Source organism: Gossypium arboreum, chromosome 6, assembly GCF_025698485.1.
Source record: "Gossypium arboreum isolate Shixiya-1 chromosome 6, ASM2569848v2, whole genome shotgun sequence".
Classification (NCBI taxonomy): Eukaryota; Viridiplantae; Streptophyta; class Magnoliopsida; order Malvales; family Malvaceae; genus Gossypium; species Gossypium arboreum.
Window position 1 is genome coordinate 31,342,715 of NC_069075.1, and position 14,974 is coordinate 31,357,688.

At 33.1% G+C, this 14,974-nt stretch overlaps 1 protein-coding gene across 2 annotated transcripts; it reads right to left on the minus strand.

The window, feature by feature from the left end:
* Positions 1 to 431: 431 nt before the first annotated feature.
* Positions 432 to 4,511, minus strand: LOC108460710 (ras-related protein RABA1c-like). Of its 2 annotated transcripts, none has more exons than XM_017760315.2 (2): positions 3,998 to 4,511; positions 432 to 1,124 (listed from the first exon to the last, which is right to left on the minus strand). In XM_017760315.2, exons 1-2 carry the CDS (start codon positions 4,216 to 4,218, stop codon positions 689 to 691), a joined length of 657 nt encoding a protein of 218 aa, XP_017615804.1. In that variant the 5' UTR covers positions 4,219 to 4,511; the 3' UTR covers positions 432 to 688. The 2 variants fall into 2 exon arrangements, with proteins under 2 accessions (XP_017615804.1, XP_052885565.1); XM_053029605.1 differs by lacking the exon at positions 3,998 to 4,511 and adding an exon at positions 2,071 to 2,288.
* Between the last annotated feature and the right edge of the window lie 10,463 nt (positions 4,512 to 14,974).

The following is a 14,974-nucleotide window of genomic DNA, read 5'->3' on the forward strand; positions in this document are numbered from 1 at the left end:
TATTAGTTTTTATATAAAATCTAGAAAACTTCTATATAAAAGCAAGAAAAGTACTTAATCTTCACTACAACTTTCTCATTTTCAATTCAATCGAAGTGACATTTTATTTTATATAGTTATTATGAATTTATTATATAATATCTTGATGCAATTATTCCATTTATTTTATTGAATTTATTATTTTTATTATTTTAGCCATCACATCAGCTAATATTTACTTTATTCATCTACGAATGTCATAAAAATCATCATTGAAAACCCCGTAACCCATATCATCATAAAGCTCATGAAATTACATAACATTTTGGTATGGTTAAATCAGACGAACATTTGAAATAATTTATGATGGGTTACGGGGATTTTTTGGGATCTGTTTGAGAAATGAAGAAACAAATGGCATATGGTATTTCCAACAAAAGAGTTGGGCACAATTTGTTCTAAGTAAACAGACGTTCTAAGCACATATTTAAATGCAATAGTGTAAGACCCTGTTCTTCGTAATCCTCTTGTCTACTAACAATAACAGTCATCAGGGAAAAAAAATGAATGAAAAATTAATTCAATCTCTGCTCAGATCTCCTACTTTAGGCACCCTTTTAAGAAAATTTTACAAAACCAAGGTTTATGATGAAATCGAAACCCCGGCCGCATCATTTAAACAATCTGACTTCAGATTAGTGTGATCATCCTAGCTTGAGCAGCAACCTCCCTTCTTCATAGCTGACACGTCTTTACCCACATCGATTTTCTCTCCCTTTGATGGGACAGCTGAAGCATTCCCTTCCTCGCTGGTCTCCATAGCTTTCTTGCTCACGATATGGTAGATCTGTGTCAGAACTTCGGCAAATGCATTTTCAACATTAGTAGCTTCCAGGGCAGAAGTTTCCATGAAGTAGAGGGATTCTTTCTCCGCGAAGGATTTCCCATCTTCGGTTGAGACAGCCACAAGGTGACGAAGATCGGATTTATTACCAATGAGCATGACTACAATGTTGGGATCTGTGTGATCCCTCAACTCTCTTAACCACCTCTCGACATTTTCGAATGTGGAGTGTCGTGTAACATCATACACAAGAAGTGCGCCAACAGCTCCTCGATAATAGGCACTTGTTATGGCACGATACCTATCAAGTAAAACAGCGAAGTTCGATCAACAACATAAAACAAACAGAAGAGCATGTCACGGATCTAGAATTAAAACACATTTATCTGCAACTCCCGTTTGAAGTACAAAATGATCATGTTTGAAGTACAAAGTAGTATTGAGAATCATAATCCATTCAGCCATTTAATCTCATCAGCCCTGATTATACCTACTGTGTCCAAATCAAAGGTTCAATAATGCATCTACTTCCTATGATATAGAAACTACACTGCAAGTATTAATACACGATGTAAAAGCAGTTCCCTCAATGTTTATCTAATGCAAACTCTGCAGAGATGTACATCTCAGCTAAAATTTGTTAATGCGTACACTTTATTCCTAGGATGGGAGGATAGAGCCTTAGAGTCTGTTTTTCAAATCAACGAATCACAGCAGAAAACATATGCCAACTTAGTAGCCTTACATCCTACATAGATTGGAAGGGACTTAAAATGTTGGGATAGCATCAATGCTTAAGTAGCTATGTTCACAGAAATTGTTATAATGAATGTCGATGATGGGAGTAAGAATGATCGCAAAGCAATAAGAAGGAAAAATAAAAACAAATATTTTACACCCTCAGTCCTTCGCCCCCACAAATCCCCCTATTTTGCCTCTCTATTTTATTTCTTGAACATGTGACAGGATTCAGGTCACACAACTCTAACAGAAATTAAGTCATAGGCATAGAAACCCTAACTGAAGACCTAGTTTATAATTTTCTTGGTCTTTTGGATATCTAAGCCCCCAGAATTTCAGTTTGATATAGTAGTTTGCACATGCTAACCATATTTATTTTTCATCAATTCATGAATGAGAACTTCAATTCAGTATCTCATCAAACAATCTTGGAGCAGATTGGACACTTTACTAGATATTCGGACAAGGGGATGAAAAACCAAGGCCTGCAATATACATGAACATGCCTCAAAAGAATCATGTCATTTGTCAAGCAAGATTCAGCGGTCTCGGAAGTGAAGCAAGCTAGATGTGCAATAGGGGAATTGCTGAGCCATGCTGGGGGCATTTGAAAAGACTGTAGAGGAGTATTTGGCTGGGGAGATAATATGGCAGGCAGCATTTGCAATAATATTCTCACTTTGGCAGCAATAGGCGATTATCAAACTTGGTCACTGGTGATGATGTGGCAGCTAAGATGGGAGAGATTCCATAGTGAAGTATATTGCCTTGGTGGCAAGCTGGCAGCTGCAGCACTCCTACCGTAATCTGGGACACAGGAAAGAGGCAGTCGACTTAAAAGGCTTAGCAGAAGTACTTTTAACCACTTCTTGAATCAGAAACCTAAAAGGGTACACCTCATTGGTTGCTCGCTCTATCCTCTAGGATCAAAGGGACTTGTCATATTGACAAATTTTCATTGTCAAAACCTAAAGTTACCAAAACTCCAGTCAAGTCTATATTGGTCAACGGCGTATAACATCCAAATTTTAACATTTTGGTGTTCAACAACAAACTTGACTGTACCATTACTCAATTAAAAACACGCTAGAATTCTCTTAAAATCAATAGTAGTAAATTATAGCATGTCGCTCTTCGAGTAAAGTATCCCACATTGCTAAAGAAACCTTAAGGTAAGTACAACTTCACCAGAATAAAAGAAAAACATTTATTGACGCACTACTCTTTCCCCATAAAATCAAGCTTTGGTTGGAAAGGTAAAAAGAAAATTGGAAAGATGAAAAGTTAACAGAAGGAGAAAAGTAGAAACACAGAAATTACATTTTCTTTTTGGCTGGAATACTTGGTAGAAAAGTTGAAGTATAGAAAAATATTTTTCTTTCCACCCATTGCCTGGTAGAGTAGAAAAATAAAAGAAACAAAATGAAAATTAAAAAAAAAGTAAAATCTGGTAAATATGCACACTTAACTTAAATCTTTCTCATTTTATCTCTTCTTGTCATTCCAATTTGGGATGATTTGTTTTTTTGCATTTGGATGGAAAATGATCATACATCTCCTATTTTTCTTTCATCTCAACTTTCTTTGTTAACAAGGCACACCCTAAAAGTTGCCACTCAAAGGACTTGAAAGGTCCCTCCCTCTAGAAACTAACATCATTTACTTGTTCAAGCCATTTCTTCCATAATCAATTTACCACACTGTAGCTAAAAGGTCCCTGCAACATCCCAAAATACCAGACTAGATTGATGCTAAACACTAGACTAACAAATTCCACGCGCAAATCGGATTCAAGATCCTGGTAAGCAATCATCATCTCTTTGTGACTAGTGATAACATATGAGAAAATCAGAAAGCGGGCAAGTAACGAAGACAAACATATCTTATATCTAGCAGGAAGCGAACATATTAATGCAAAGCATGACCATCTCGTTTGTTACTCATTTTGTCAAGCCACTTAACTTTAGATGAATGCACACAACTCGTATAACAAGATCACAAGATTAAGAATAGTCAAGATCTGCTGACATGCACTTCAAATCTATGTTGGATCTATTCGCAATACAAGCCTATTAGGAAAGTTACTAAATCTAAACAACAGATTTGCAAGAAACAAGCAATCTTAACACCATTTACTTACAAGATACTCTCAGATCTAGATAAGCAAGACCCTTTTTTTTTTCTCTAGTATACTGGTAAAAGGAAGATTTGTTAAACCCCATTTCAGATCAAACCAAACTCTTCAAGAATCAAAGTTAGTTTCTTTTCCCAAGCAACAACAAATTTCAAGAAAACAATCTCCAAGAAGAAGGAAAACCTTATAGCTTATGATATTTGCCTATCTTTGTATACAAAATCAGAAAAGAACTATAAATACCCAGATCAAAAAAAAAAAAAAAGGAAAGGAAGACGAGAAAGTAGGAAAAGTGAGACCTTTCTTGACCAGCAGTGTCCCAAATCTGAGCCTTGATGACCTTTCCATCAACATTCAAGCTACGTGTAGCGAACTCAACACCAATAGTGGACTTGGACTCGAGGCTAAACTCGTTCCTGGTGAACCTCGAGAGCAGATTTGACTTTCCGACACCGGAATCACCGATCAAAACCACCTTGAAAAGATAGTCATAGTCATCCTCAGCTCTGTAACCAGCCATCTTTACTCTTTTTCAGAACCACAGCTGTTACCCTCTTTCTTTGCGTCAAGTAAATAAACGAGTGTGTGAACGAGGGGATGGCCCGCGGCTTCTATGTATATTAAAAGCCTTTTCTTTTGAGATCTGCCTAAGAAAAAAAATCTAGTTGTTTTGGTTTTGGTATGAGTTGGAAATGTAAAAGACTAATTGTCTGCTCCGTTGGACTCCAGAAAATGTGGGGAAATGTCCTTGAACGTTGGGGCTTTTTCTGGAATGACTTCAATGCCTTCAAAATTTTTCACCTATAATGTTGCTGTTGGAAAATGAGGATTTATGGGTCAATTTAACCAATGTTATATACAGTCTTTTGAATTGGGAATGTTGTAATTTCCAGACACTATTTGTTGATTTTTCGGGTTCTTTTCCCTTTTTTTTTTAATAACACGAATAACGATAAAAATATGATAGAAGATTTTATATTAAAATTAATTTGCATTTTCTATTTTTAACAAAAAAAGTAAATTAATTTTTGTATTATTAAAAATTAACGTAATGATGAAATAATCAAAAGTGTCACTCATGCTAATGTATATGAATCAATTTTTAACTATAGAAATAAATAAAAATTTTAATAAAGATATCAATTTGTTCTTTAATCTAACATATAGAGACTAAATTATTCATTTTTTAATTAAGAGGGCAAAATATAATCTAATTCTTAGTATAAGAACATTCATGATAATTTTACTAGGAATAACTTGTTGAATCTAAGTTGTGGCTTATTGTCAAAGTATCTACTTTCCCCAAAAATAGCATACGTTTGAATCATTATTATACCAAAATTTGTAACTTATACAAGCTAGAAATATTTGTTACAAATATTGGTATACCGTTAGAAATTTTAGTATTAACTTGTAATAAGGTGATTTGGTTAAACATTTTTCTAAGTTTTTTTTAAAGGCATACAACAGAATTGTCAAAAAGAAACCTTCAATTTGAATGCTTTCAATGATATATTGGTAATGTTGTCTGAACCCAATCAAATTAATTGGTTGAATCCATTGGATCAAAGTGGTCGAGGTATCGATTTGGAAAGTGACAAAAAACTAGTGGATTTAGGAACTAATACAGATCGATTGAATCAAACTAAAAAATTAATTGAATCGATAGTTAAATTGGTTGAACCTAATTTTATTTTAATTTTTAATGTTTTCTTTATTTTTTTGATAATTTATTTGTTTTGAACTAAATAGATCAGTTAAATCGGGAATTGATGGTCTGATTGATTTAACCATAAGTCCAATTTTAAAAAAAAATAGATTTTGATTATCGTTTTATGCTAAGAGTTGTGTATACTATTTATTGTAGTCTCTTATTTCTTCTTCTTCTTCTTCTTCTTCTTCTTCTTCTTCTTCTATTTGCCCTTCTTCAAATAAAATATTAATATTTGATTTCTAAATATTGCTATTGGAAATTAATTTCTAAAATGTATTTTTAGGATTTTTTTTACCAAAATAATATAAAATAATTAAATAAATACTGAAATGGGCTAAAGGCAATAATATTTACGAATCTAGGTAGGAGCTACAGTAAAAAATCGGTGCTGCTTGACCAATCAGCGGCACCCCTCTCCCCATCCACCGATCACATCAAGTTTTAAAAATATATATTTTTTTATGGGTGCCGCCTACTCAATCTGCGGCATCGGACTGAAATGTAATGACCTAAAATATTTAGGGACCTAATATGTAAATTTTCCATTTTGATTCAAAAGCTTTAAGGGGGCCAACTGACAGTTTGATGACACCAAACTTCAAAAAGGTAAATTACTTAATAACCCCTTCTTATTTATTTTCTTTTATTTCCCATCAACACCAAAAATAGAGAGGCCTATTATTAATTAGTCCAAAAATTTTCTACTAAAAAGTATTTTGTAAAAAGTCGATTTCAACTGAAAATAAATTTCATTTATTTTTTGAAAAATAGTTTTTTTCAAATTATTTTATTCCGTTCTAATAATTTTTTGAAAAATAATTTTACAAAAAATTACTTTTAAAAAATAAATAAAATTTATTTCCGTTGGAATAAGCTTTTTTACAAAAATACTTTTTAGTAAAAAATTTAGTAAAAATTTTGGATTAATTTATAAGAGACCTTTTATTTTTGTGTTGAAGGGAAATAAAAAGAAATAATAAACAAGAAGGGTTTTATGAAGCAATATACCCTATTTGAAGTTTGGTGCCACCAAGCTGTGAGGCGGCACCCTTAAAGCTTTTCAATCAAAATGAAAAATTTACCTATCATGTCCCTAGATATTTCAGGTCATCGCATTTCAGTTCGGTGCCACCAATTGACCAGGCGACACCCATAAAAGAATTTTCTTTTAAAACTTGATGTGACCGGTATAACAGCCTAATTTAGACCCTAGTCGGAATGGTAGTTTTGGGACCATGAATCTGAGTCAAAAAAATATTTTGAAATTATTTTTAGTGTTTATTCTGTGTGAATTTATGTCTGTGAAAATTTCGTGATTTAATTTGATCGTTTAGGTGCCCGATTAAATCAAAGGACTTAATCGCGTAAGATAAAAATTTAGTGGTTAAATGTGAAAGTACTTAATTGCTAATGTCTTTATTAATGGAAGCACCTATGATGTAAATATACCTTTACATTCTTGCATGAACACATTCGGCTATTAGTAAGTAATTTAAACATAATAATAAGTAAGGGTAAAATAGTAACTTATGTGATAAAATGTTATAATATAAAGTAGATTATAAAATAATAATACAAATCATAATGTGTTCATACTTTCTACTAGCCTAATATCAAAATAACCAAAGAAAAGAAAAGAAACTTAGGGTTCTGCACTTTTAAGCTTGATTCAAGGTAAGTTTTAGCTCGGTTTTTGATAATTTCTACGTTTTTGAGATCGTTGCTTCGAATACTTCAAAACTCATGCTTGAATTTTTAATTTTGATGAATATTTTGAGTTGAGCCATTTTTGATAGCTTGTGATTTTTGTTGGTTGATGATGAAAAATGAAAGATATGTTTTAGATTAACATATTTTGTATTGAAGTTTTTGATGATTTTGGGTAATTAGGACTTAATTGCAAAAATAATAATTTGAGGGACTAAAATGTGAAATAAATGAAATATATGGTCTTGTATGAACACTAGGAATATTTGGCCAAACAAGGGTACCTTGAAATTTTGCATATTTTGTGTTTTGTGCAATAGGGACTAAATTGTAAAAATTGTAAATGCTAGGGGAAAATGGTAATTTTCCTATTTATGTGTTTTTGGATTAAATTGAATGAAAATATGTTTGAATGAGCTTAATTTGAATATGTTTAGATCAATAAATAAAGAAATCAGATTTGGACCGGGGAAAAACGAAAGTTGTCGACTAGCAGCCCCGTCTTGTTTTATGACATCCGATGTAAGTTTATAAACAAAAAGACGTGTGTATTTAGTAATTAAATGTTATATTTATATGCTGTTATGAAATGTAGAATTTTAATATGCTATGGCCGAAAATGATTAAATTTGACTACTACACTTTCGAGTTCGATTCGACCGAGTTACGACGTCCGAAAGCTCCGTATGAACCTTAGGAATAGCTAGGATACATATGTCATGACATAGGATTTCGATATATGTGTGCGAGTAAGACCATGGCATCGATATGTGATTTCGATATGTGTTTACGAGTAAGACCCTGCCTGGGACAGTGGCATCGATATGTGGTTACATGTAAGACCACATCTGGGACGTTGGCATTGTACGATTTATGTGATTATTCGAGTGTCCTATCCAATTCCGAATGGTTCATTAGGCAAAGATAAGTTGTATTCGAATGTGTAAAACGAGCTAAATGACCAGGTATGAATTAGTTGAGATTTATTTAAAATAAGGTAAGTGTGTAAATTGATACTCATTACAAATTGTGTGTACTGCAAATGAGGATTACTTGTGAATTAGGTATGGGTATTCAACCTTGTGAAAATTATTGGAATGAGTATTAATTATATGTATGGGAATTTATGTATTCGGTCACATAATCAATGCATGTATATGAAATTATATGGTAACACGTGAGCTTAAGTAATTGAGTGTATGTGAATTAGATTTGTAATGATTATTTGGCTTTGGAAAATTAAATGCTAATATGTTAGTTTGACTATATGGACATTCGTTTAGGTGATATTTATAATGAATATATATATATATATATATATGTATATATAATATGAATTTATATGGGTTTGGATCTAAATGTGTTATGATAATATAACTTGGTTTAGTTAAATTACGTTGATAATATCCTTGGGTTGATTATTTGCTTATGACTTACTAAGCTATAAAAAGCTTACTTGTGTGTATGTTTATTTCTGTTTTATAGATTTTGAATCAAGCTACGAGCTCGGGGACTGTCAGCAAAGTTCATCACACTATCTACTGTTTTGGTACCTTATAAGCTAAACTCAAATTATGGCATGTATAGGCTGGATTTTATTTTGAAAATGATGAAAGTTGGTTATGTATAAATGCCATGCGAAAATGGCTAAGTTATTATATTAGTATCCGATTATGTTAAGTAAGGCTTTAACGAATCCTGATCATTAAATTGCTTGCTTTGAATGCAAAGTATGTGTGATGAGTGTCATATGCTTTGAAATTAGCTTGTGTGTTATGTTAGGCTTGGTCTTGTTTATCCTTAGTCAAATGTTTAATGAACTTTTTAATTAGTAATTGAAGTTGGAAGTTTGGTTTTGCATGTGATTCTTAAACAATAGGTTTCGGTTAAGAAAGAGCAAAGCTATAATGTATGTTTGGTGTGTTTATTATGATGCGATTGTAAATGTTATGTGCGGCATTGTCTCAATAATGTATTGGTTCATGGATAACCCAGTTGGCTAAATGATATGAATCTAGAATTTTAATGATAATTTTAGCTTTGACATTTGGATAAATGCGCAAGTTGTGAGCATTCATAATGAATAAAATATATGTTTTAAATGTCAAGTTTATATTAAGTCAAGGTCAAGGACGTATGCATAAAATACAATTTGGTCTGTTGATGATGTGCATATTCGGTTCTATGGTTCATTATAGAAGTCATTGTATTATTAAAAATCATGAAGTTATTGAGTAAAAGAGAAAAAAAGTGTGCATGACACTAATTTCAAAACTCATTATTGTATTAAGCTATGATGTGCGTGAATAACACTTAGACTTGCTATGTTATTTAAGTTTTGCATGTCGAGTACATGTGTAAAGTGCTTATTAATTATATACATGTGATGGTTATGTAATTTTATTAATTAAGTGCAAGTAATGGGTATTATGCAATATATAGATTATATTTAATACTGTTGTTTCATGTGGATAATATGACTATTCGCATACATGAAGTGAAATTTTCTAAGTTAAAGGATGTATTAATTTATTAATTAATTTTAATTAACTTTCTAGACTTACGTTTACGAATAATTATACATATATATGCATGTGTTCGTTTGAGATCGTGTTTAATTCTGTAATGCCTTATGACCCTGTTCCGGCGATGGATACTGGTTAGGGGTGTTACTGTAACACCCCAAACCTGGCCCAGACGTTATGGCCGGATCCGACATGCCACATCGAAGCGTTCAAAACATTTTATATTGTTGATCCAGAAAAACCTACTTAGTGTTTTAAAAGATAATTTCTTTATAGGTTAAAGTGAATGGAAGCTGTGCACCAGGTAGGAAGCCGGAAAAGAGAAGGTGAGTCTATCGGACTACTTAAGTACCAAGCTCCCTTCGGATCCAATCCTAGACATGCACACCGCCATTGCCACACCTTAATGTCATGTATATTTCTAGGAAACCGATTTGATTAAGTCATTTTTAGGAAAAGTGATTAATTTTGGAAAATACTTTCATTCGGAAGCTTTGCTTGTTGTCGTGTTATTTTGAAATCAATTGTTGTTTTTTTTTTTGAAAATGCGCCCTAAAGCTATCCAATTTCAACAGTTAAAATAAGTAATACCTATCTTAGTAATACATATTAAAACCATCAAAATAATTAAGCGGCCTTATTACATTTAAAACCCAAACCTCAACGTAAATAATAGGATGTCCAGTTCACGGAAGAAAACCAAACTTTCGAGCGGGTGGCCACTCCGAATTCCCTCACAGCTCTAAGCCCACTATGGTTGGGGATTTCCTGCGTGGATGAAAATAAAAGGGGTGAGTTTGGGCAAACTCAATGTGTAAGGAAAACCCATTTAAAGCCCAAGTCAGCTCAAGCCTATTGGGCCTAAGCCCATTCAGGTAACAAAGGTACTTGGACCAGAGCCCTTTTCAGATTACAATAAACTGGGCCTTAGCCCCTTATTCAGATAACAGTATGGCCCATAGGCCCATTTCAAAATACATGCAACATCAATAACATATGCAAGCCCATTTGGGGAGACTACTCAACCCACCAACCACTACACTCCACCCGTACCATCCCTACACTCCATGTGGGGAATAGCTCAACCCACCCAACCCAACACTCCACGCTTGCACCTTTCTTCGCTTAGTTAACGATAGAATTGAGGCAAAGCCTCCGACGTGGACAAGCCACTTTCAGACTTCCTCCGTCAATATCCCAATCCCATGCATCGATAATAACAACATGGCATGCAAGAAATAACAACATCAAACATGCATTTAGGTCAATTTAACCTAGGGGTATTTGGTAATTTATCTACTAGGGTAAAAGCGTAAATTTTCCACTTTTAAAAGTATTTCATAATTTATCTATTTTAGGGTTTTTCATGCATATTCCTACTTTTCACGTACTAACGTAATCACGCACCGAGGGTTCTTACTGAATTGGGCCGTTGGCCCATCATTCCAATTTTGGCCCATTAAGCCCAAAAATATCGAGGCACGTAAATCATGCACTTTGCGGTCCAAATTTTGCAGCTTACCAAAAACATTAATCGATTTACCTCACGAGCATTCGCACTTTTCGCAAATCTACAAAATACCGATTTTGGCATTTCGCTTTTCGACTTTTGCCAATCCGGACTAAGAAAGAGGGTGTTAGTTACACACATTTTGCGACGATATCTTGTGAGATCCACACACGAACCGCCTACAATTGGATTACTAACACGTTAATCTAACTATTCAAATACAAACTACGTATTAACCCCTTACAATATTCGACCAACCACACCTACAGATCATAGTAAGCTTATAAGAAAACAATAAGCAACTCTTTAACAAATTTTTGTCAATGTTTACCACATAATCATAATTTCACTGCAAGCTGTCTTCCTGAGAAACAGTCACTAAATCATTTATAACTGGAGCTACGAAACTCCAAATGAAGTTCCGTTAATTTTCTTTGAAAGTAGACTCATATATCTTCTATCCATAAAATTTTCAGAATTTTTGGTTTAGCCAATCAATACCAGATTTTTCTCAAAGTTTCCCATGTTTCACTGTTTGACTAATCTGACCACTCTTCATTATGAATCAAATTTCTCATTGTACAGAATTCAAAATATGTTCTCGTTTATTCCATTTGAAACTAGACTCATTAATCTTTAATTACATAATTTATGCAGCTTCTAACTTATCTCTCACAATTTATGGTGATTTTCCAAAGTCACATTACTGCTGCTATCCCAAGCAGATTTATTACCAAATCACTCTTTCACACCTAACTTGCATGCTTGTTATTTAAACATGTATATCACCAATCAATCATCACATATCTATGATTTTTCTTAAGTATAATCTCCATTTCATCATTTTAAAGCACAACATGTTAGCTGATTTTTCCCTTTAACATCTAAGGTGTGACACCCCTAATGTGACCCTAGTCGGAAAGTGGTTTCGGGACCACGAAACCAAGTTTTATAAATAGTTGAAAGTTATATTCTATGTTCATGATGTGAGTAAATGCATGTGTGAAAATTTCAAGCATTAATTTTGCCATTTGTATGTGAAATCTTGAAACGGGACTTATGTGAAACATTGGTAAAATAGGTTAGGTAAATATATGAAGTGATCTAATAGAGCGTGCATTCAAAAATGTGGACTTGCATGTCAATTTGACCAACTTTGAATGTAAATGGCCGGCCAACACATGCATGTGATAATGTGTTCTCTTGTCTCCATTTTCAATTGGTGGGGATTATGTATAATAAGGATATAAATAAACATTGTATTATAAAATGATTTTTATATATTGAAATAATAAATTTATATTAGTAAATGGTGATAAAAACAAAGCTCCATCATCCTTTTTTTCACTTGCCGAAACCATAAGGAAAAGAAAGGAAAAATGGAAGGAAGAACACCTAAGGCATTCGGCCATCTTGTACTGGAAATTTAGGTATGATTTCATATGTTTTTCTTTGGATTTTGAGAAATTTAAATTGGTTTTGAAGCTCCTAAAATGACCCCTATATATGATTTTGTGTTTGTGATGCATGAAGCATTCGGGTATGAGCTCAAAGGGTTACATTGTGTATGTTTTGATAATTTGTAAGGAGAAATGTTTCTAATTGAGTATAAACAAACTAAATTACTATGTGTGGCTCAAATGAGCTTGAGTAGTCGGCTAATGGAGTTAGTTGAGTTATAATACTTGCTCAATAATGAAACGAACATGAGCTTAATGCTCAAATAGCATTCGGTTTTGGACCAAGTTAAATTTAAGGTTTGTTAAATTGCACTTATCATTGCGAATGAGTTTAATGGCTAAAGAAAAATTGTTAAGTGCTTAGGTAATGTGCATTCGGTCATTAGGATGAGTATACATTTGATAATGTTTTGATACTTTGAAATGGAATTTAATTATTAAATGAGTTCTAAGCTTGTTGAATTTTGAGATGTGATTGGGAGTAAATTTGACATGAACATATTTTATTAATGACATATTGATAAATGATGAGTTATGATACCATGATATTAACTTAATTATCAAGCTGCCGAATGTACATATAAGTAAGTGAAGTTATGTTATAATTGAACTACGTGTGGCTAGTAAAGCCTATTTAGTCTTCTTGCTATGTTTGACCGTAAATATGAAAATGCTATAATGGTAGACTTAATTGGATTTCGGCATTTTGAGTGATGCGTTTGACTCTTGTGTCGATTTGGGACCATATGTGTACTATGTCAAACTAAATGATGTCTATGAAATCCTAATATGCAAGGTATTAAGCTAGTATTATGTTCGATGGGGCATGAGTAGAGCATATGTATAATGCTTGAATAACTAGTTAATAAAATCATTCGCACTTAATTGTATAATATACATGTATTTAATCGAATAGCTAATTTGATAAGTTATTAAATAAGATCTATTTGTTTGAATCAAGCTCAAGAGCTAAGAGGGTCAAAATCAGATAAAGGAAAAGAAAAAGCAATCGAGTAGCCTATCCGCAACTATTCAAAATATCCGAGGTAAGTTTTAAGTGATTAAATGTTGAGTAAATTCAAAATAATAGGATATAATGAGTTGATTTAATAAGATATGATGTGGCCATGATATGTCTTAAACCCAAATGGTAAGTTCATAAGTGTTTGGACTTGGAAATTTAAGAGCAAATTGTAATAAATTGCTTGGACAGCAGCAGTAATGTGATTTTAGAAAATCACTATAAATTGTTGGTGTGGAATTATAGGCTGAATAAAATATGTAATCAAAGCTTAGTTGGTCTAGTTTCTTATAAAAGAGACCGTGGAAGCAAAGAAATTTCCTATAAAGAGATATTTAAAGTTGTACGGGACAGTGTCGGAATGACTCCGAAATCCCTGTTCGGTTTTAAGAAAATCACTATAATTTGTACAAAATGGTTACAAGATAAAATTTATATGCTTAGACTCCTTAATGAGTCTAGTTTCAAATGAAATCAAGTAGAACATACTTTAAATTCTGTACAATGAGAATTTTGATTTGTAGTGAAGACTGGTCAGGTTAGTCAAACAGTGAAACAGGGGAAACTTTAAGAAAAATCTGGTATTGATTGGCCTCACCTAAAATTCTGAAAATTTTATGGATGAAAGATACATGAGTCTACATTCGGGGAAAATTAACGGCAATTGATTTTGAGTTTTGTAGTTCCAGTTATAAACAATTTAGTGACTGTTGCTCAGGAAAACTGCTTGTAGTGAATATGTGATTTTGTTGTAAACTTTGATGAAACTATTTGAGTTGCTTATAAGCTATTGCTGAAATTGATGTACAAGAAAAATATGAAATATGTATGAGATATATATATGTGATAAGGCCTAATGGCCGATGTGATGAATGTGAAAGTGTGTATATATGTGATAAGGCCTAATGGCCGATGTGATGAATGTGAAAGTGTGTATATATGTGATAAGGCCTAATGGCCGATGTGATGAATGTGAAAGTGTATATATATGTGATAAGGCCGATGTGATGAATGTGAAAGTGTATAAATATGTGATAAGGCCTAATGGCCGATGTGATGAATGAGAAGGTGTATATATATGTGATAAGGCCTAATGGCCAATGTGATGAATGTGAAAGTGTATATATGTGATAGGACCGAGTGGCCAAAGTGATAGATGTGGAAGTGTATAAATGTGATAAGTCCCGAAGGGCATTTGTGTCAGTACTATATCCGGGTTAAAACCCCGCAGGCTTTATGCGAGAATATTATCACTGATTAATGACCGTAGGCTTCGTGCTCGTACTACATCCGAGCTCTAATGACCCGATGACTACGTGTGGAGATTTTGTCCGGGTAA

What these genes read in the sequence shown, in the direction of transcription:
- LOC108460710 (XM_017760315.2), bottom strand. Translation starts at nt 4,218, where the DNA reads ATGGCTGGTTACAGAGCTGAGGATGACTATGACTATCTTTTCAAGGTG. An exon ending in GACACTGCTGGTCAAGAAAG is followed by an intron (nt 1,125 to 3,997) that starts GTCTCACTTTTC and finishes TTTACTTGATAG; the next exon opens with GTATCGTGCCATAACAAGTG.